At 40.3% G+C, this 21402-nt stretch overlaps 2 protein-coding genes across 2 annotated transcripts; one reads left to right on the top strand and one right to left on the bottom strand.

The window, feature by feature from the left end:
* Positions 1 to 1460: 1460 nt before the first annotated feature.
* psmc6 (proteasome 26S subunit, ATPase 6) lies at positions 1461 to 11646 on the bottom strand. The gene is made up of 14 exons (XM_073493233.1): positions 11540 to 11646; positions 11084 to 11163; positions 10123 to 10162; positions 9263 to 9315; positions 8107 to 8174; positions 7457 to 7571; positions 7222 to 7309; positions 6998 to 7059; positions 6789 to 6912; positions 5354 to 5415; positions 3878 to 3998; positions 3708 to 3788; positions 2492 to 2563; positions 1461 to 2395 (listed from the first exon to the last, which is right to left on the bottom strand). Exons 1-14 carry the CDS (start codon positions 11622 to 11624, stop codon positions 2277 to 2279), a joined length of 1170 nt encoding a protein of 389 aa, XP_073349334.1. The 5' UTR covers positions 11625 to 11646; the 3' UTR covers positions 1461 to 2276.
* A 2120-nt stretch (positions 11647 to 13766) lies between these two features.
* LOC141018437 (mRNA decay activator protein ZFP36L1-like) lies at positions 13767 to 19131 on the top strand. Its single transcript, XM_073493411.1, has 2 exons — positions 13767 to 13856; positions 14943 to 19131. The coding sequence occupies exons 1-2, from the start codon at positions 13803 to 13805 to the stop codon at positions 15984 to 15986; spliced, it is 1098 nt and encodes a 365-aa protein (XP_073349512.1). The 5' UTR covers positions 13767 to 13802; the 3' UTR covers positions 15987 to 19131.
* Positions 19132 to 21402: the final 2271 nt, after the last annotated feature.

Genomic DNA, 21402 nt, shown 5'->3' with positions numbered 1-21402 from the left:
TTCATTCTGGGTTTGACCTTGTGACTGTGCTCTGGCTCAAGATGGTGTGAACTGTAGCAGCCTGTCTGTGGTGTTCATCATTCTAGTGACACATCAGGAGTGTGTCAGTCTGTTGATCCGATCAAACATCAGACACATCACTTCTGTACAGGAACAGCTGCTGTACACACACAAAGGTCAAGTGAACATAGAGGCATTCAAAAAAGCTTTATTGGCTTGACTGACGTTACATTACATATTATTGAATGAGTACATTTTAATACATACAGTAATGATTTTTCTCCTTCAGATGTAAGTGGACAGCCGAGTCTAGACCTGAGGAGTTGGCCCTCCTGTGTTGTGCCATTCGTTTATGGAGAGGTTGTTTTGTCTCCCCAGTGTACAAATCTGTGCAGTTCAAAAGTATTGGAAATGCTTTTCCTGCATTTGTATTTCATTTTAATGGTGGCATGTTGATGAAGGTTCTCAGTCAGCTCAATTTTACTGGTGGAATTGAGTTTTTTAGTTAAAATGTCATTTTGCTGTTGACAAAATCCCAATCAGTATATTAAAACAACTTCAGTTCTCAAAGATATTTATACTTACTTACTTAATAATGATATTTACACAAAATAATGTGGTGGTTTGACAGTGGAGTTCTGTTGGTTTGTCTTTGTTACACAAAAATGATGTGTTACTGTTTTAATCAGAATGTCTATAAGAACTTGAGATGGCAGTCACACCTGAAGAACAAGCTTTTATTTTTGATGCAATCCCCAGAGGTTTGCTTCAGTTTTTATAGAACTGTAATCTTTACATTATTAACGCTAAACAACATTTTTACTGGAGATATTGACATTTAAAATAAACCATGCAGTAAGCAACATATCAGGAATGTGTTACACCTGCTGCAGACCTGTTGGTGTTCTCTCATGAGCGTTGTACAGTGGAAAAGGGCTTGTTATGTTCTAAATTAATGTTGCAATAATAACAAAGGGAAAGAAGTATCCTTCAAGATTTTGCATCAGATTTAACCTGATAAGAAGTGTTGGAAAGATTTAAGCTTCATTTTGATTATTCCTTTTTGTTTGTTTTTTTGCAGTTCATCGAAAGGAAACAATGTTCGATGGGTTTTTTCACAGTGAACATTCAAACTTATTCTGGACAGGTATGAATGATGATATTAATGGAAATATAGGGAGCCTGCTAATGTACAGATTCATGTATTTTGATGTGTTCTTTTTAAACTAACTAAACGTGAACAATAAAAAAGCTGCAGACGTTCAGTATTTTAAAGGAAGAACATTTTATTTGGGCTCACAATGAATGAATGCTGGACTCCTCTGACTTGTATAAAGCTGCTCTGTATTGTTGTACTGTATGTATGACAGTTGTTATACATCTTTATTGTAAATCAAGTTTTGAGAAATAAAGGAAATGTAAGTGTATCAGATGTGATGGAAGGCCAGTCAGAGGTACTGTTGTGCTTTTTTGAGCCTCGTGTTTTGTATATACTTTTTTTTTATTCACATTTAGAAGAACCAGCTTACAGCATTTCCTCTTTGCAGTGTACCCATGGATGTACAGCCAGTTACACTGGATTACTTTGATACTGCAGTAAACAAGCTGATCGTCCATATGACCATTCACTGTGATTAAAATTCTGTCTACAACCAGTCAAGTTACCGAACTTTCATTTTTTATTTATTAGTATGCGTTTGATAATCCTACCTGACAGAACTCTGATCGCCAATTAGCTGCCGACACACTTTGGAAGAACAAAGTTTTACATTTGGACAAAATAATCGCTAAATCAGTTTACTGAATTTTGCCCAAACTTTTCAGTTATTAGACGATGGAGTCAATTAAAAGGCTCAGTTGTCTTTTAGAAGGAAGTTCCACTTTCTTGATTTATTTTGTTTCTCTCAAATTACCATTTCAAAAGGTCAGGAATAAACATCCACATTCAAAAAGTCATGTGTTTAATTAGTTTTTGACAATATAGTAAAGAGATGCTGAAGGTCCATCACACTTACTTGAAGGTAATAAGAGAAACTGATGAATAATAATGAATTGATATATGAAATATTCAGAATATAGAACATGGGTTGGACCAACAGGTGGAAACACAGTTATGGTTATTGAGTGAAAGTCAATTTATTGTGAGAAAAAAAAATTACTTTTTCTTTTGCTTCCAACAAATATAAACAGTTTTTTCTGGCCTTGGAGCACCGAACACAGCAAATCCATGAAAATGCAATGAAAACATGAGAGAAGGACTATGACACAGGGAGGATTTATACAGGCTTGTAGTCCAGCTTGGACTCCAGCTTCTTTGAATCAGCCACCTTCCTCACAGCCTTCATGAAGTCCTCCTGGGTGACATACTCACGGTCAGAGCGGATGGCAAACAAACCTGCAAGCAGACAGAACATGAATCAGCTGTTCATAGACAACATGGACTGACCAAATGAAGCTAATGAAGACATTGAAAGAACGTTTGATGTCCAACCTGCTTCTGTGCACACGTTTCTCAGATCAGCTCCGTTGAAACCATCCGACAGCTTCACAATGGCTTCAAAATCTGAAAACAACCAGACGATCACAGTTAGAGATAAAAAACTTTGATGACATTTGAAGAAAAAAAACAACTGGGCTGTATCTAATGATCATTTTCATTATCAATTAATCTGTTAATATGTTTTTTTGCTTTTCAATTAATTTATCTGAAAAAAAAAAAAAAGTTCTGAAAGATTTTTTCTGTTGATTGACTTAATTCAGCTCCAGCAATCAATAGGAATGAATTATCTCCAATTACATCTACTACTATTCATTAGCTTAATTTGAGTATAAAAATGAACTTGGATGGCATAAAAACTGCTATTTGATTAACTACGAAACTACGAACAAAAGGAAGAACTCGGATCAAACACCAAAATCTGTGGCTGCTGCATTCACAGTAATACATTTTGGTTAAGATGCTTGCTACATTTATGACCAGCATCCACATTCCTCCTGTGTTTCAGGACCCCTTAAAATGAGACTTTTGGAAGCACAACTGGGCTTGCATTTTAGTCCAGACGGGCAGAAATGGGGACTTTTGGAAACGATAACACAGACACCTACTTTTGCTTCCTGACTGGGTCTTATTAGGGCTGGGCGGTGTGGCCAATATTGTGAGGCTGTATCGCGATTCATAATATGAGTTTAGTTAGCCTGTTCAGCCATTACCTGCACCTGTTAGCATTAGTAGCATTAGCCTCACTAGCTAAATTACTGTCTTTCTGTTATAGTAATTCAATTCAAATACAGTTTAAACAGAAGCTCAACTATAAGAGTACGTGTGTGTAGGCTGCTCCAATATCCACTTCTTTAATACAGCGACGTGTCTATTAAGTTTCTTTCCTCTGATATATACTTTTGTGTATAGTGATGTATTTTTGCTGTATTATTACCTCCAGCAGGGAGCGTCTTTGTCTGTTGATTTGTCGGCAGGGTTACACAAAAACTACTGAGTGGAATTCTTGGATGGAGGATGGGTGGTTTCAAATGAAGTGAACGGGGATATCCTACAGCTACAAAACTCAACAGATCTAATAAAACATCTCTGTGACGTCCTCATGATTATAGAGGGCAGAGAACAGCTGACAAAGACCGCTGCCATCAGCACATTTTGCATACAGGGGCAGAGCAGAGCCGCAGAGGAGGTATCAGCTGTGCTCACTCACCTATTTCTCCGTGCTTGGTAATGGGACTGGAGTGGATCTTGAGGATGTCCAGACGAGCCTGTTCATTGGGCAGTTCAATGTCTGGAGAACAGAAGTGAACATTAGATCTGTTGTGTGTGCTCACACAGAGCTGACACACAGATGACCAACAGGAACAGTGGAGATCTTACGGATTTTACGATCCAGTCTTCCGGGCCGCAACAAGGCCGGGTCCAGAGTGTCCGGTCTGTTGGTGGCCATGATCATCTTGACTCTGTGCAGTGTGTCGAAGCCATCCATCTGGTTCAGCAGCTGAAAGGACACACATAAACAACGAAATATAATGTGTATCAATGGGATTTGGGTAAGATCATTATATTTACAATTAACACTTTGCCACATGGAAAGTTTTTTGAGAAGAAGCGTTTGTACGCTGAGAGAAAAAAGATGTGGGTTTTGTCTGAATGACAACAACATCTTGATAACCGCTGCTGTATGATCCACACTGCTCCTTTGTGGTTTACTATCTTGTTTTTTATTTGACATCAGGACATCAGAACAAGGAGGATGTGGGTGATGACATGATCCATAGGAGACAAAAGAAACTCATTGGGATCATTTGAAATAAGACGCTGGTGCTCAGGAAAAAAAAAACTATGGGGACACGGAACCTCACTTGTTAAGATGCGAAATGTTAATCGGATCCCAAGGTCCTTTAATTGGCTTACTTCCTGCACAAAGTGTCCCTCTGTCTGCTGCTAAAGATCCTCCAAAAACCTCACAATAAATAAAAGATCACAAACAGAAACATTTGGTGGGCCAAATTCAACAATTCAGGCCCATGGGCCCCACTTTGTTCTAGATTAGGGGGCTGATACCGATACCTGTTATTAGTAATCCGGGTGAAATTTGGAACAGATATACATTTAGAGGAAAAATAAAAATCTTTGTCTCATAGCTGAGAATAACCAGTGATAGGATGTAACCAACTACAATTTACTCAAGTACTGTACTTATGTACAACTTTGAGGTACTTGGCTTTAGTTTTTCCATTTTCTGTTACTTCATACTTTCACTCCACTTCATTTGATAACTCGTCATTGACTACTGTGCAATTGTTTATAAAATAAGGTCACTTGGGGCACACTGGAAGGGGAATAATTGCTGTTTTTTTAACAGCTTCCGTATCATGTGGCCCAGTGACTCTAAATCAATAACGAATTGTATTACTACACTGGACCTAACATAGACGCTTCTATTTAATGATTATTTTTATTTATTCATATTTTTATGAAAATTCTGCCTCATTTTGAGCAGCTTCCATGTCATGTGACTCTTCTGTTGGTATCTATTTGCTGGTCACATTGGACAGCGTTTTCCTTCATCGCTGTTGTCTTCACTTTGTCCATGTAGCTCTGTGTTTTATCAAAAAATGGAGCCAGGAGAGTGAAATGTGCACAAAAAGACTGCAAGATCTGCAACTGATTGGTTGATTCCTGTGCTTAAACAAACCATGTTTCATTTTGGTATAAACTTTATGTCCCAAATTAACTCTTTCCTTTGGAAATTGTGAGCACAGCACTTGAAAGGTGTCACACAGTCTCCAGCCTTTGCCACACTGATACGTGTTTGGGTCTTGAGAGGACAGGACACATTGAGTCAGTTACCTCCATCAGAGTCCTCTGGATCTCTCTGTCAGCAGAGGTTCCCTCAGAGAAACGACGGCCACCTACAGGGAACAACACACAAACATGACATTCAGTGAGGTTTTAAGAGCACACAGGATGGCAGGTCCTAACTCAAGTAATTAAGCCCCAAGTGGAGAGTCTTAAACCCTGTATTGATGTAAAGCTCCCGGTTTTTAATGATTAAAAACAATGCGTACTCATTGATCATTGGACTTTATATAGTGCTGTATTTATAGTGTCTATTCAGTTTTTATTTTCATATATTTATTCTATTTTATTCATATTATATTGTTGTTAGTTTCTAAGTTTTTCCTTTCCTTGTAAAATGTGTCTCGACATCACTGTACCAGCCTGTCTGCTTCTGTGTCTCAAGTCCATGCACCGATTTATCAGACTAACATTGGTATCGGCCAATATACACGTGGTTGGCTGACGTCGGCTTATCTGCAATTAAGATGGCATTTACCAATGGCAGTGGCCGATGTTGTTCTGTTGTGTCTCATTCATTTTGCACTGGGTACACGCGCTGCCCACCTACCCGCAGACCAGGGCCATTACTTTCTCCACCACTCTGACAACATGCCATGTGTGCGTGTATTATCGGCTTCTATTTTGGAAAAGGTCAGCGACTTGCACTTTGCAAGGTATTCCAGTGACCTGTTCTGACGTGATCTCCTTGTTGAGAGAACTGAGACGTCTTTCAAGAAGAGGCTGTCACAGACCAAGGTGCTTAAACAACAAAGATTGATTTATTAGAGGCTGCGAACAAACGTTTTACTGTAATGGAGTCCAATCTCATTCTCTGCATCGCAACCCAGAGGTAGGTAGTAAAGAATTGTATTTACTGCGTTACATATACATGGGTAACTTCTTTGGGTAAACTGGACCTTTTGGATTACTTTTAATGCAGCATACCTTTACTCCTGAGTAGATTTGTTGTAAAAAAAAATCTTGACTTTTACTCCGTTACATCTGGATACAATGGTGCCGCTTTTCTATGTTATTTTATGAGTTAATGCACATTCTGTTAGGCAGCTGGTCAGCTGGTGCAGACCTATGTTACAAAAGAGAATGTTTTCGTTGGGTGCTGAAACATTCTCCTCATTGAGTTGTACAGCAAGATAAAAGGCTAGGAAGGAATTATTTAAAAAAAAAAAAAAAAAGTATTTTCCATGGGGGATATATTAAAGGTTGTTTTATAAATGTGTATGATTGACTTTGTGCTCATTCACAGATCGGTGGCTAAAGGAAGCTTTAGCTGCTTTTTAGTTAGCCTTATGACAGTTGACAGATATAGAAAGCTTTAACTGAAGGCATAAAATGATTAAATAAGAAAATGCATGTGCCCTTTAAAAATAAAATGTGACAGCCCCAGTGAAGACAAAAACCAAACCAGATCTTCAGCTTCACTTACCGATGGCATCGATCTCATCCATAAAAATGATGCATGGCTGGTGGTCTCGAGCATAGTTGAACATCTCTCTGATCAGCCTGGCACTCTCACCGATGTACTTGTCCACAATGGAGCTGGACACCACCTGTGGCACACACACATAGATATCATCAGCTGAGAGACTGCACTGCAGTGTGACAGTACACACTGACAATGGTGCCCACACTTACCTTGAGGAAGTTACAGTCCAGCTGACTAGCCACTGCTCTGGCAAGAAGAGTCTTCCCAGTGCCTGTTACAGAAGAAATCTTATCAACACAAATCAAACAGCGAACTCAAAACTACTTTTAAAAAAAGCTATGGAATATTTTTTGCATCATAAATTTCAGATAGTGTGAACCTCACTCCAAATGATCCCGTTCGCCCACATCACCTTTTCCACTAATCTACTAACCTGGAGGCCCGTAGAGCAGACAGCCTTTAGGGGGGATGATCCCCACTCTCTGGAAAAGCTCAGGGTTGGTCAGTGGCAGCTCTATCACCTGCCACAAATAAAAGCAACATTGTTTGTTCACCACGAACGAAAAATAACATTGAATCCCTCGAAACAGAGCCCAACTATGCAAATTCAAAATGTAATGTCTAATGTATGATCTCATTCTCAATGATTGATTGAGACTTTGTTGTACCTCTCTCAGCTCACGGATCTGTTCAGACAAGCCTCCAATCTCAGAGTAGGAGACACTGCCAGGGTCCTCATGAGACATGTTGTACACCAGAGGGTCCACCTCTCTGGGCAGGTACCTTTGAAACACATTAAACACATGATGAGCACACACCCAGCTTTGTTTATGGTTTGCTCTTTATCAAACCACAATACACCAAGTACAGCTCAGTTATAGCTTGAGGGGTGAAACAGTTCACAAAATTCACAGTTTGGTACATACTGCATTCATGGAGTCACTGACTTCTTGAACACTAAAAAGTAGTTCACCTTCTGTCGGTTTAAATGCTCAGTAAGAGAACACTCCGTTGCTATAAAATGAATCATTTCCCATCAGGGCAAAGGAGCAGTGTGTTGAGGCCATCATCTGCTTATAGATTGATGAGGAGATAGGATAGCTCAGGAGCTGGATGGCTGACCATCTTGTGTGATAAACACATCTGATATTGATCATTAATCTGTCCTGTGTAAATCTGCAGCAAGATGCTGCTTGAATGCCACATGGCAAAGCACATATAGGCTATAAGTATCCAGTTCAGTATAAACGTGTGTAGTGTTAGATCCTTATTAGCATGTGACACTGTAACTCATTCATGACAAATATATTCAGCCTACCTCATTATTGTGAGTGTTGTCATGTCCAAAGCCACTCTGGTGCCTGGCTTCAGCTGTGATTTGTCCAACTGGGAGCAAAAATGTTATACATTAGCAGGGTTATTCCAATACCAGTACCCAAGTACATGAGTCTATGCACCAACAAACCACATTATTTATTTATTAGAAACAGTATGCAGCAAATATAATTTTTACTGCATAAGTAGCCACTATCAATAAACAGCAAGTGACTTGTGTAACTTCATGCACACCGAAAACACCAATACAGCTGTAAAAAAAATGTAAGTAAATATTTTTTAGCCCACTGGGAACGGATCAGTAATTGGAATCAGTACCAGAAACGAAAAAATTGTATTGATACATGTCTAGTTGGAAAATTTGGAAAATGTTGCCCTATCCAGAACAAAAAACTACCAATCAACAATTTGATTATTGTCACAGATCCAAAGGCACATTAACTCCATTGATGCCAATACAACAACAACAACAACAACAACAACAACTGCTCATTGATATACTACACTGTCAGCAATGGACTAACACAACCCGAGAAAAAGAAAACAGATATCATGGTAATGTGGTATGGCCAAATCTCTTTTGAACTTATTTTATTCACAAGACATAAAAAAGTACCCCTCCAATTTAGAATTGCACTTCTATAACAGCGATTTAAAATGGACAGTTAAAAAAGCATCAAAATCGACCCTTTTGTTTAAAGCAGTGTTGAGGAGTGCACTACAGAGGGCTGGTAAGCTCACTAGTTCGAGCGCCACAACCTCAGATTTTTTTTCCCCTTTCAAACTTATATTCTTCAGACCTGACCAATGCCCACGCAAGTGACATCACTTGAGGACATTTATCAGACCTGACACTGCTCCCTTTGGAGACTCTTATGGTTTTATAGTACTTTTTCACATATGCCGGAGTACAGGACCGCCCACACCAGGAACAGCTATGACTACAGCAATAACCTATTAGGGTTGGGTGGTTTCCAAATTTTTATACCATTAAACATTCCCAAAATGTTCCCATGGTATAAAAATGATCATTCCTGTTAATCTTGAACCATATAGCAATTCAATGTCTATAACAATAATCACAATATGATTTACTCTACCCTAGCGTGCAGTCATTCTTTACAGTACACAGCACCTACCTGTCGGCGGCATCCAACCACATATCGGGGGCCATTGGTGGCCTTAACAATGACTGGAATAAAACAAAAGAAGATATTAGCATCACATATCTTAGCTAAACAGCTGACCATGTGTCACATTCACTGGTTGTCATTAGAAATACACCTCGAAGCTATTAGGATACTTCTGCAGCTCTTTTATCAGCAGGTGAGACTCTGCTCTTGTCTTGTTTTCAGGATTCGATGGATGTAGTAGGCCTATATTTTTTTTTACTTTGTTTAAGTGAGAGGACCACAAGCTCATCTTCACTGCTTAGCAACTCCTTTTTAGGTTTCTGTGCGTAATGTTGTTTTTTTTTTTTAAATGGATGACAGATTAAAAAACACAGGAAAAAAAGTAACTTGCTGTTCAAAGGCCTCAACACTGAGTTTAGAAAGTGACTGTACCATATTGCACACTCCCTCTCTGTCATCGAGATGAGTGCTGCCTTCCTCACTATGTGACTTTTTCCTCTAAAATAAAACTTCTGTTATTTCTGTTGTTTATTTCTTTCCATAATCTACCTGGCTATTCCTCTTACCAGCACCAACCAAAAAGATGGCAGGGTGGACATCATAAGCACGCAGGGAAATGCATCAGCTAAAAAGGATGTAATGTAATGTAAAATGCTGTTGTTCCTAGATTATATAATGCTACTGTAAAGATGCAATCTCAGTTACCAAGATTTGGTACCAATCAATGAAAAGTGAATCGGTATTCCGACGTAATTAGGTAAAGCCAAAGGTCAGTGGTAATTTAATTCCCTAGACCTAAAAACATTTTGCTCGTACTAACTGTGCTGTGACACTTGTAAATGCGAGATATCTGCCAATGAACTTACATTTCTCCTCAGTCAGCTGTTTGAGCACTTCTCCAACAATCTGCAGGGGATTAGGCACAGATATAGTTAGTTAAGACAGAATAAAATCAGTCTGTGACTCTCTCCTTTCTGTTTGTCTAGTTAGGTCCCTTTCCCTGTCTCCATCCACTGCACCCTCTCCCCCCGCTTCACCCACAGACACTCAGACCAAATGTTTCACTCTTCGTTAGGCTTGAGGATAGAAGATAATGAGATGTGGGAAAAACATGCTGAAAAAATATGTTCACACATAATTTACTTTAGGATGGATTACATGCATGTGCTAAAAATATAGACTCCTAACTTTTCCCAATGCATGTTAAACATCAACATCATCATCATAAAAATCAGTTTACAATATGTATCTAATAATATTGTGCTGTACAGGTTTCTGTATCCTCCCCACCAGTAAAATAATACTGTGTCTCCTGTTGTGCAATCGCAAATAAGGATCTGTCAGCACGGTTATGATTTGATCCAGTCACATATGCTCTCTCCATTTGACAGTCAACCATATTCATCATATGACTGCGTGCACCAGGACAAATACATGGCCAAAATAGCCTCATAATGACTTAAATCCAGGCCTGTTTATGAACTCAAATTAGTCTTTCTGTTGATCTCCATTAAATGTGTTAATTATCAAAATTCTGCCTTACTCTACTGTTGTATGGAGCCAGAACAGTGACAGTGAACTATGGCATCAAAAATAATATTAGTCACTAAAACAAAACCTGAGCTAACAAAGATAACATTGGCGATGAAACTTTTGTATCTGATTAAGTAGTATTGGCACTAAAAAATACAAATGATTTTGTTTTCGATGCCAAAACTCACTGTCACTGTTCTGGCCCCATACTGTTGCAGCTCCTTGAGAATGATTAATAACCCACAAGTAAGATTAATGGCTAAAATGCAAATAAGTAATGGATAATATTCTTACCTGACCAACACTTTGCAGAGCCTTCAGGTCATTCTCTGACTTCTCGTACTGTTTAGTTTGTTCCCTCAGCTGTTCCCTCACTGGAAAACAAATAAGACGGACATCCTGAATGTATCGTTACTGCTTCTAGCTTTCGATATCAAAATAAGAAGAACAGCCAAGAAGCTAGTTGTTACAGCTAAAGTTACAAACTCTGTTTAATGTCAGGCTGAAATGGGACAACACAATTATACAAACACAACTAGCGCTGCTCCTGGAGTGAAGCTAAGATAGCCCTGCTAGCGATAACCGGTTTACTTCCATTCATTTCTACGAGGATGCTAACTGCATGACAAAGCACTAGGTAGCTCGCCAGCTAGCTGATGCTGCTACAATAATTTGTCTCTAATCCAAACAAACAAGGTGGTTTTCTGCCACACCAAAACGTCCATTTTACATCGTCGCCTGCTCTCTTACATTCTTTTAACCGCCCGTCAACTTCTTTGTGTTCGAGTAATTTTTTCCTGTAGTCCTGCAGCGCTTTCTCCCTGGTGTCCGCCATGATGCCTCGTTGAATTCTGGGAAACTGCAGCGTCACTACCATAGGTCACCACAGTAGTGTTTTGCTGTCAGAGAGCATCCCATCCGGGTACTTTGCCCCTGTGTCGTGCCCCGCCCCGTTTTGGGTGAAAACAGCCGCTCTGACTCAACTGGCGGTAAAAGCCAATTCTGTTTTATCAATTTAATATCATAAAATAGAGAACCGTCTGGATTTTTAGCTAGTAGAAGCCCAAATCTGATGGCCAAAGGGATAACAATCTAGGAGTCCGATAATTAATAATTGGAACCAATAAACATATTCAGGAAAAATAAAAAATCTTAGTCTCAAAGTTGAGAATAACCACTGATGGAAGTAGTGCACTTATTTACAACTTTGAGGTACTTTACTTTAGTATTTCCATCTTTCTGCTACTTAATATTTTCATTCCACTCCGTGTATTTTAACTTTAAATTCAGATTATTCAGTGCTGACCGGCTATTACTCGTGAAATCAGATAGTGTTGTGGACACTTATAGACCACAGAGATGTGACCACTAATAGAGAAAGGATGCTGCGTCAGACCCGACGTACTGCATTTTTACATTTATTTATTTCATCGGTAATCAGACACAAAAAACACAGACACCGATAATCGAAAAAAAGCTGAATATCGGCCCCGATAATCGGCCAGACCGATGATTGGTCTACCCCTATTATGCTGTAGTTCCTTACAGCTATATCACCAGCTTTATTCCACCAAGGAACCAACACACTTGATCTGGGAACAGTTTAGTAAAGTGCCTTATAGATCATCAGGCTGAGGGAAGCACTCCACCAGTCCAGGGCCCTCACAGTCTATCTCTCCTCGAAAATTTTGAGCCCTCTCCTAAAATTCATCCTTTAGCCTGAGAACGTTTTATCTAGCAGTTCTCCCTTCCAATCTTTACTCAAATTTCTCCAATCTTCTCCATAGAGAGTGAAAGATTTTAAATTTCTGGGTGGTGTTTGATATATGAATGACTTGGGATTTTCATATAGACAAAATACTAACAAAATTTGACCAAGTGTCAAATATCATGGGACGTCTGGCTGGATGTGACTGGATGGGCAGCTAGCATTTCATATACCAGGCAATGATAAGATCTGTACTTGACTATGGATGTTTTGTTTGGCTCCGCTGCTAAGTCAGTGTTTGGAAAATGAGATATTCTGCACACCAAGACATTGAGGCTCTGTTGTGGGGATTTTTAAACCTTCCCAATGGTGCATTAAGTTGGGGCTGCAGTACTGGGTAAAACTACAGCAAGTGGCTATAATCAAACCTTCCCTGCTAGGTGTCCTTTGAAATCATGGGATTCTAGTTGTAAGATCAAATACAGTCTAAATCAGTGGGCCGGGAAACTGGATTAGGATTGATAAATGTATCACAATGGAAGCTCTGTTTTCAAAACAGAGTTATTAGCAATTCTTTGGGCTTTGTGGAGGAGGCCAGATGAAGTTCTCATTCAGCAGCTGCTCTGATGGCTTCCTGGGCATGCTGGAGTTGAGGGAAATGAAATAGCTAAATATATAACAAAAGCAATCATAAAGAAAGGAGAAGTGTAAATATTGGTAAAAATGGAATTTAGAAGAAAAATCAAGGAGGGTGCTGAAGAGCATGGCAGGGATTAAAGTAAAAGGAAAGCAAAGGAAGGCACTATTTTTTCTCTTCATGCTCAGAGACTAAAAAGAGACTAAATATAAAAGTGTGCAGACTGAGGCTTGGACATTGTGGGTTAAATCACTTGCACATTATGGAAAAATATCCTACTGGATAATGTGACTGTGGACACCCTGAAACAGTCAAGCATGTGTTCCTTGAATGTAGCGAATATAATACAGAAAGGAAAACGGTTTGATGAGAGATTATCAGACATAGGAGTCTTTTTCTAATACATCTTGTTTTGGCCAATATGATAACAACCAGTGAATCACAAAAGCAGTCTTACAGTGACACAGTGACACAGGCTTATAAGACAATATGAAGTGTGGTTGTGTCAGTCAAATCTGTCCTGCAGAGGGCAGTAACACACCTCAGAGCGTCCAAAGTGCCAGAAACTGGAGAAGAAGAGAAAGAAGAAGAGAAGTGAAGAGGGGCTGTCCACAGGGCGCAAGACACCGAAAAACACCACCTGTTATTCTCGTTCTCTGCAAACAAACATGACAGAGACTATCATTTCTCCTTTCTTTGAATACACAGACGAGTCTTACAAGGTAAATGACGGCTCTCCGGCAGGAGTCGGCCGACTGACTTTTTCTTTTCTGGAGAAAGTGCTAGCATTAGCCTAGCCGCTTTTCTCACTGCAAGTTTGACGCTAAGCTTTCGAGGACGGTAACTTCAGCCGTGATTGTTGAGAAGTCACAGTATTTGTCAACGTTGAGTGCCATTGAGCTGTAAATAATTTTTACATTGTTTTTTTGTTTTTGTTTTTCTAAATACGTGTTGCGCTGCTGGCTAATTTGTTCACAAGTTTGTTGTATGACGCACACAGACCGAGTAACGTCTGTGGTAACTAACAGTGAGGTAACACCAGGTAGATGTCAACAGGAAGGTTCAGCAGGTCAGCTGCACGTGGACTCTCTTGTTTAGTGTCTGAATGCTGCATGAACAGCGTCGTATGTAACTGCTGGGTTGCTGTTGCCAACCATTTGATCACAGGTTTATAGATGGATGATCGTGAACACCTTTTTCTCCAAGTGGATGATATAACGTGTTCAGTTTACATCATCTGGTTAATGTTAAAATATTAAAGCCACGAATGTCTAAAACTACTCAGTGGTATGCAACAGTTTTGAACAGAGGTTGGCATCTTCTCATCACCAAAGCTGAACACAGCAGGTAACTAAGAGTCACAGCACAGGAACAGAAGCAGCAGCTGTGTTTTTTACCTGAGCCAACAAACTGTGAACCTGTATTCATTTAAAACAGGACATGTCCAGGCAGGAGTTTCTGCTCTGACATTTTCAGGGGCAAAAATATTCACTGTGAGAAAAACATTATGACAAGAGTTACAGTGCACAGCAGCAGCTTTGAATAAAACATCAGTCTACCTGTCTGTTGTCACCTACTCAAAAAACGTAGTGTCCAAAAGGCTTCTGGTGAGGTTCATGGTAAATATTGAAGCCTATTTCCACCAGTTAAAGAAAAGGATAAGATGAGAAATACTCCCATGGAAAGTCGTAATTATGAGAGAAAAAGCCATAATCACGAAAGTGTTCACAATTGTGCTAGAATGCAGATACGAGGTTAATGACAGGGTGTGCTTATTAGTTTTCTAAATGACTTGTTTGTCTTCACAGAACAATAAGATGTTGAACTACAACAACAGTCTTGGTGGACCTCAGCTGACGTCTGTCCCATGTTCCAATGCCAGCCTCTCTTCCTGCGCCCACACCGGGTCCCTGCTGGACAGGAAGGTGGTGGGCGCCCCCTCTGCAGGAGGCTTGTTCCAACGCCGCCACTCAGTCAGCCTCCCCAGCACAAAGTTCAGCCAGAACCAGTTTGTCAACAGCCTTAATAGTGATCACTCTGCCTGGGTAGGTAGCTGCTGTAGCAACAACAACAAGGAGAACCGTCAGTGCCTCTCAGAGCTCGTGGGCGGGCTGCGGCCTGGCAGTCAAGCGTGTGTGGGTGGGAGCAGCCAGGTCAACTCTAGCCGCTATAAGACAGAGCTGTGCCGGCCCTTTGAGGAGAACAGCACCTGTAAGTATGGTGATAAGTGCCAGTTTGCCCATGGCATGCATGAATTGCGCAGCTTGAGCCGTCACCCCAAGTACAAGACGGAGCTGTGCCGTACCTTCCACTCCATCGGTTTCTGCCCCTATGGGCCCCGCTGCCACTTCATCCACATCACAGAGGAGCGCCGCGGGCCCCCTCCGCTCTCGACCTTCAACAAGATGGAACGTCCTCCACTGCAGCACAGCTTCAGCTTCGCAGGCTTCCCCAGCAGCGGCCTGCAGGATAGCCCTACCTCCCTCACACCTCCACCCGTGTTCCCCACCACAGACCTCACACAGTGGCCGAGCAACCCCTTCACCTACTCCAGTCAGGAGCTCACCAGCCTGTTCAGCCCTAGCTTGGAGCCCCCTCCTGTGTCTGAGCCGCAGGGTGCGGCCCCGCTGTCCCCAACAACCCCCTGCTTTTTCGAGCCAACACCGGACAGCACCCCCAGCTCTGCTGACTCTCTGTCTGACCGGGAGGGGTACCATAGCAGCCTGGACAGTCAGAGTGGCTCTGAGTCCCCCCTCCTGGATGCATCCCGCCTCCTCCCTATCTTCAGCAGGCTCTCTGTATCTGATGATTTAGGATTCTTCATCCCTGGGCCTGAGCTGGGAGTGAAATAGAAAGGGGGAAGGAGGGAGATGGAGACCACTCTACTCCTACTCCTCTTAGCCCTCTGCATTGTTGTAGCAAGTGAGTCATGTCAGTTCACCAGATATCTTCTTTCTTGTGAGGATTGTCTTCACAGTGACACAATGATCCTATTCACTTACGGGCGCTGCACATGTGCCATTGTGGAATGAATGTGAAAAGTAGCTCAGAGATCACATTAGAGGGTAGTTTAATGTGACTTATTCTGGGCAGTATTCCCGAGTTCAGTGTGTGTGTGTGTGTGTGTGTGATCAGCACAGGGTGTCTCTGTGCTGCTCTCAGGGTGTTGCAGTATTGTGTATCTATGGGCCGCCATTATTGTTATGATTGCCTGTGCCACAACCTTTCCACCTCATAGAGGCTTGTGACAACGTGGTGCTCCATTTTGAAGGGGTCATCACCAAGAAAAACAAGAGAAAGTCAGTAGATGGTAAGATTATGAAAGTGCCTTGGAGTTAAGTTATGTGAAGAAGCCAACAGTAAGATTTCACTTGTAATCATGCTCAGTTTCCTTTTCCTCTCAACTGGTGTCATGGTGACCGTGCTGTTGAAGAGGCCATTCTGCAGATTACTTTCCATCAGTCAGGCTGGACTGTTGGTGCTATGTATCTTGTTTCATGTAGCTGGTGGTCAGTTATCACTCTCCAGCGATTTTTTTTACTTTTAAAAAAGCCAATGTTGGGGTTTTAAACGCACATAATCTTTCAATAGAGTGGTGTAGTTTGTAGTCCTAAAACCTGGAAATCACTTATCATTTTTGCACATCCGGTTCACTCATCTCAAAGTCTATGGGCTCTATCTTTCGCTTGGCGCAAAGCGGCGCGCAGTGCAAGTGTCATTGATAGTTTCAGACCGATGCAGTAGGATTCACAATCTGTGGTCGGGGGTTGAGTTAAAGAGTCATTACACCAAATTACAAGAAAGCATTCCCTCACTTACCTTTTACTTTCTAGCTAGGCAGAAAGTTTGGGTTTTATTTGTCCAGGTTTGTAGATATGTCTGATATTTCTGCCTCATCATAATACTGTGGGGGTGGGGTAAAATTAGATTGTGCTCACAGCATTAAATCATACATGTATGTAACTTCAACAACAATTTTTCACAGACTTTTTGTTTTGTACAAAGTAGTTCAGTCTGTGAGTAACAGGAACATGGGGACTTGATTTTTTTTAATTAGTAGCAGGCGTCAGGTTCCTGGTGTTAATGCCTCTGGTCTTTAGATAAAAAACTTAGCTGCTTTTTGATTAGTTGACAATAGCAGTTCTGAAATCAAAAGAACATAAAAACCCCTGTTGATTCCACCGTGTTGTTGTTATTATCATTATTATTATTATTATTATTATTATTATTATTATTATTATTATTATTATTATTGGCGTCTAGTTATTTCGCAGAGCCTTCAGGGTAAAGGCTTTGGCGTAACTGCTTATTTATCAAAATGTATTTATTGTTGATCTAAAGCATTTTTATTTGTATTTATTTAGTAATGAAACAATAGAATATGTATTTTCTTGTTTTTCCTGTCTGTAGTTGTCTTGCAGTCTGAAGTCACTACTCAGGGGGAAGGCAAAGTGCGTGCTGGAGGCATCCCCACAAACTTTGTCTTTTCAGTGAGGGGATACTGAGGTTCTGCAGCGGCCATAATCAAGTTCAGATGAAGCATAAAGCTAATACAGTCATTGCAAACTAATAGGTAACAAAGCTAGTGGCATACGGTTGTTTAAAATATGGGCAAGTGTGAATGCACTCAGGGTGCAGGTGGTGCTGGTTTAACAGGGTTCTTCTGTGTCTGGAGTGACTCACCTGTGGCTTTGTTCCCCACTCACTTATCTTTACATATAGTGTCTGATTAAAATTTGCTGTGAATGTATTGAAATGCCTGTATTTATTGGAGATTTCAATTTATTTTAAGACCTTGAAACCATGTTTGGTCATTGACCTAAAATGTACATGGAATATTTTTGTAATCTTCCGACACAGATACATAGAATAATACATAGTTGTTTATTTATCCTTCAGGTATACCAATGCACTGGAGAGAAATCCTCTACATCTACATGAATAATAATATTCAAAAGCCACAATACTGATAATGATCTACTAAATTTAAATTTGATTGCGCTCAGAGTGGGGCTGGGCACTCTATCCACTTTATATTGTTATATATATGGTCATAGATTTCAGATATTGTTATGTCATGAAAGTAATGTCATTTTCTGAACTTACCAGACCCTTCTACTTGTTCTAATACTTGTTTTTACACACTTAGTCCTTATATCCACATTACTGATGAGTATTTATCAAAAATCTAATTGTGTTCATACTTTGTCAAAGTACTAATAGTCACTCCTTCAGTATTGCAATATTGATACTGGCTTGTGATATTTTATTTAGTCACCCAGTCTTAGTATTTATGAAGAGCTTCTGCAGAGATTCAAAGTATCAGGTTTGTATCTTGATGCATATGAATATATATTATTATGTTATCATGAGACCATATTGCCCAGCCTGAATTTTAAGTGTATTATAACCTCAAAATGTTGGAACAGAAGTTGTGTTAAAGCCTTTTTACATCTCCCACCTGCACCTTATAAAATGTCAAATCACAGATTGCAACGCTGCACATTAACCATAGCTTCAATTGTTGAGGCCTGTTGTTCTCCTCTAGAATGTAAATTAGGTCTCAAATCATTGTCAAGATGATTTCTTATTTGAGTGTCAGAATCACTTAATCAGTTTTAATGTCAGAAAAGTATTTTAAGCTCTTATTCTGAAAGGATGATAGCCTTCCTGTTCCACGGTATTGTGCACGACTTGCTGTAATAGCACTTTGAGGATTGATGATGTAGTAAATTTTCTTTTTGACCACTTTCCCCATGAAGTGCCTTTAAATACATTCCATGTTTCTGAGATGTTGTGCCTTCCTATTTGTCTATAACAGCAGATATAAGCCTAAAATGTGTTTGTGTGGGTATGAAGTTCATGGGATTTACACATGAAAAGCAACTGTTGAATGTATTCTCCACAAGCTGTTGCTGTAACTACAGTGATGACAGTTCATGGCTTATTTTGTGATGACCAGATTTCAGTTAAAGCCAATAAAATATGTACCGAATATGTGAGTGTCTATGAATGAACTTTTCTGACATAATGCAAAGCTGCCATTCAGTAATTTACTGAGCAGGGCATTGCTGAGGTTCACAGAAGGCAGCCCAGAACGTCCACTGTTCACTGAAATAACTTGAAACTGACAAAAGTAATATTAAATAAAAAATAACTGAAAAATAACTAATGAAAATCAGACATTGCTTTTGAATTGTGGTTCAACAGAATCATTTTAAAAAACAACCTAATGAAACTGGCCTGGATGAAAATGATGGAACCCCTACAAAAGATTGAAAATAATTTGTCCATAGGGACACGTTAAACTAAAGTGTGTCCTGTAATTAGCATCACAGGTGTCTTCAAACTTGTAATCAGTCAGTCTGCCTATTTAAAGGGTGAAAAGTATTCACTGTGCTGTTTGGTATCATGGTGTGTACCACACTGAACATGGACCAAAGAAAAGCTAAGGAGAGAGTTGTCTCAGGAGATTTGAAAGAAAATTATAGACAAGCCTGTTAAAGGTAAAGGCTATAAGACCATCTCCAAGCAGCTACATGTTCCTGTGACTACAGTTGCACACATTATTCAGAAGTTTAAGGTCCACAGGACTGTAGCCAACCTGGAGCTTTTTGGCAAGTCACATCAGCTCTATGTTCACAGATGCAAAAATGAAGCATACAAAGAAAAGAACACTGTACCTACTGTGAAACATGGAGGAGGCTCAGTTATGTTCTGGGGCTGATGGTTATTCATTGGTGAAAATGTGTGAATGGAGAAGAAAGCTCTCAAACTAAAGGAGGTATGAAAACATAAGGTGGAAAGAACAGGGAGTGTGGGAGCACAAAATGGAAAAATAAGGAACAAAGACTGAAAACAATGAAAGAAAGAGTGAAAAAATAATGATGAAACAATATTGACTGAGTTTTAAGGAAGGATTGTACCAAAGAAGGTATTTCTGGGAGTTACCTGGTCATAGTGTACCTGCCAAAGTCACGGAGGTACCTCCAAGGTTTGGACACAGCCAAAAAGTGTTAAGAGGCTGTGCAGAGGAGATATGCTTGATGTGGGGGTGAGTATGGAAAGTGTGGAATGAGTCTGTGAAGGAACTCATAATATTGCATATAGTGTGTGTGAGGTTATGAGAAGGGAGAAAAATAACCAAAAAGTAGGAGTGGAAAGATGGGTCATTTATGCAGAAGCTGTAAGAGTAGGAGCAATGGGGGTACAAGAGCTACAACATAGAACAAATGGCGGGATGTATGAAGACAAAATGGCTTTAGTAACATTGTAGTAGTTGACGGCAAATTTAGTTGGTTGTCAGAGCAGTAGTGAATCATTTAGGACTAGTGGGAATGACATGGGGAGAAGTGAGGAAGAACCTCACCAATCAGTCTAGCCAGTGAGCACAGTGGGTTGATTAATTGAATAATGGTAATTATCTTACGATGGAATGTAAAGAGCTTCTGGATGGGCGGACAGAACACAAAACTCCAGTACGAGGAGAGGAGGAGGGCTCAGACCGCTAAACAGATTGCAAAGAAACAAAAAGAAAAGAAAACTAGTCCCAGATCGTTTTTCCCGCTACCAGCACACTTGCCAGGGCGGACTAGGCAGAGAAAAAGAGCCAAACAAAACAAAACGCACATGTGAAAGCGGTCCAACGGCAAGAACAGCTAATGGCCCCCTGATGCTCAGCAGGGAAACAAATATCGAGAGTCAACAAAAAATACTTTATTATACAAACATTCACAGACTGATAAAATGTTAAAAACTACATAAACTAACTTTAAAACACCTGGCACGTCGATCTACACTCATACCGACTGCCAGCCGCCTTCAACCCAGAAGGGAAGCAGCACTGAACTACATGAAAACAACAAATGCCACACACATTAAGATATGAGACGTCCTCACGCCTATCAGAACATATTTATCTGCTTCTTTGCCTACTTACAGTTGATAAATAGGGTCAAACCATCAGACAAAACCTATGAAGCTACAGCAGCCCTACAGGACTGTTTTGAGTGCACAGGTTGGCAAATGTTCAGAGATGTCGCCACTCAGGATAACAACATCAGTCTTTAAGTGTGATGTGGACTAGTAATGGAGAATGCTAGTTCACATCCTGGGCATTGCCGGGGTGCCCTTGAGCAAGGCACCGACCCCTAACACTGCTCGTTGGGCGCCGTGCATGTGGCAGCCCCTTCACTCATCTCCTCTATACACTGTGTGTGTGTGCATGTGTGTGTAATGTGAGTGGAAAAGAGAATTTCCCCATTGTGG

The sequence above is a fragment of the Pagrus major genome, chromosome 22 (genome assembly GCF_040436345.1).
Source record: "Pagrus major chromosome 22, Pma_NU_1.0".
In the NCBI taxonomy this organism is placed as follows: Eukaryota; Metazoa; Chordata; class Actinopteri; order Spariformes; family Sparidae; genus Pagrus; species Pagrus major.
The sequence above is the reverse complement of the archived record's forward strand: the minus strand, read 5'-3'. Positions and strand labels throughout refer to the sequence as shown.

Bases quoted from the DNA above. Each gene is read 5' to 3' on its own strand.
- LOC141018437 (XM_073493411.1), top strand. From the start codon at position 13,803: ATGACAGAGACTATCATTTCTCCTTTCTTTGAATACACAGACGAGTCT. The intron at 13,857-14,942 runs GTAAATGACGGC...TTGTCTTCACAG, and splicing joins ACACAGACGAGTCTTACAAG to AACAATAAGATGTTGAACTA.
- psmc6 (XM_073493233.1), bottom strand. From the start codon at position 11,624: ATGGCGGACACCAGGGAGAAAGCGCTGCAGGACTACAGGAAAAAATTA. The intron at 7,060-7,221 runs GTTAGTAGATTA...CTTCTGTAACAG, and splicing joins TCTGCTCTACGGGCCTCCAG to GCACTGGGAAGACTCTTCTT. The intron at 6,913-6,997 runs GTAAGTGTGGGC...TGTGTGCCACAG, and splicing joins TGGACTGTAACTTCCTCAAG to GTGGTGTCCAGCTCCATTGT.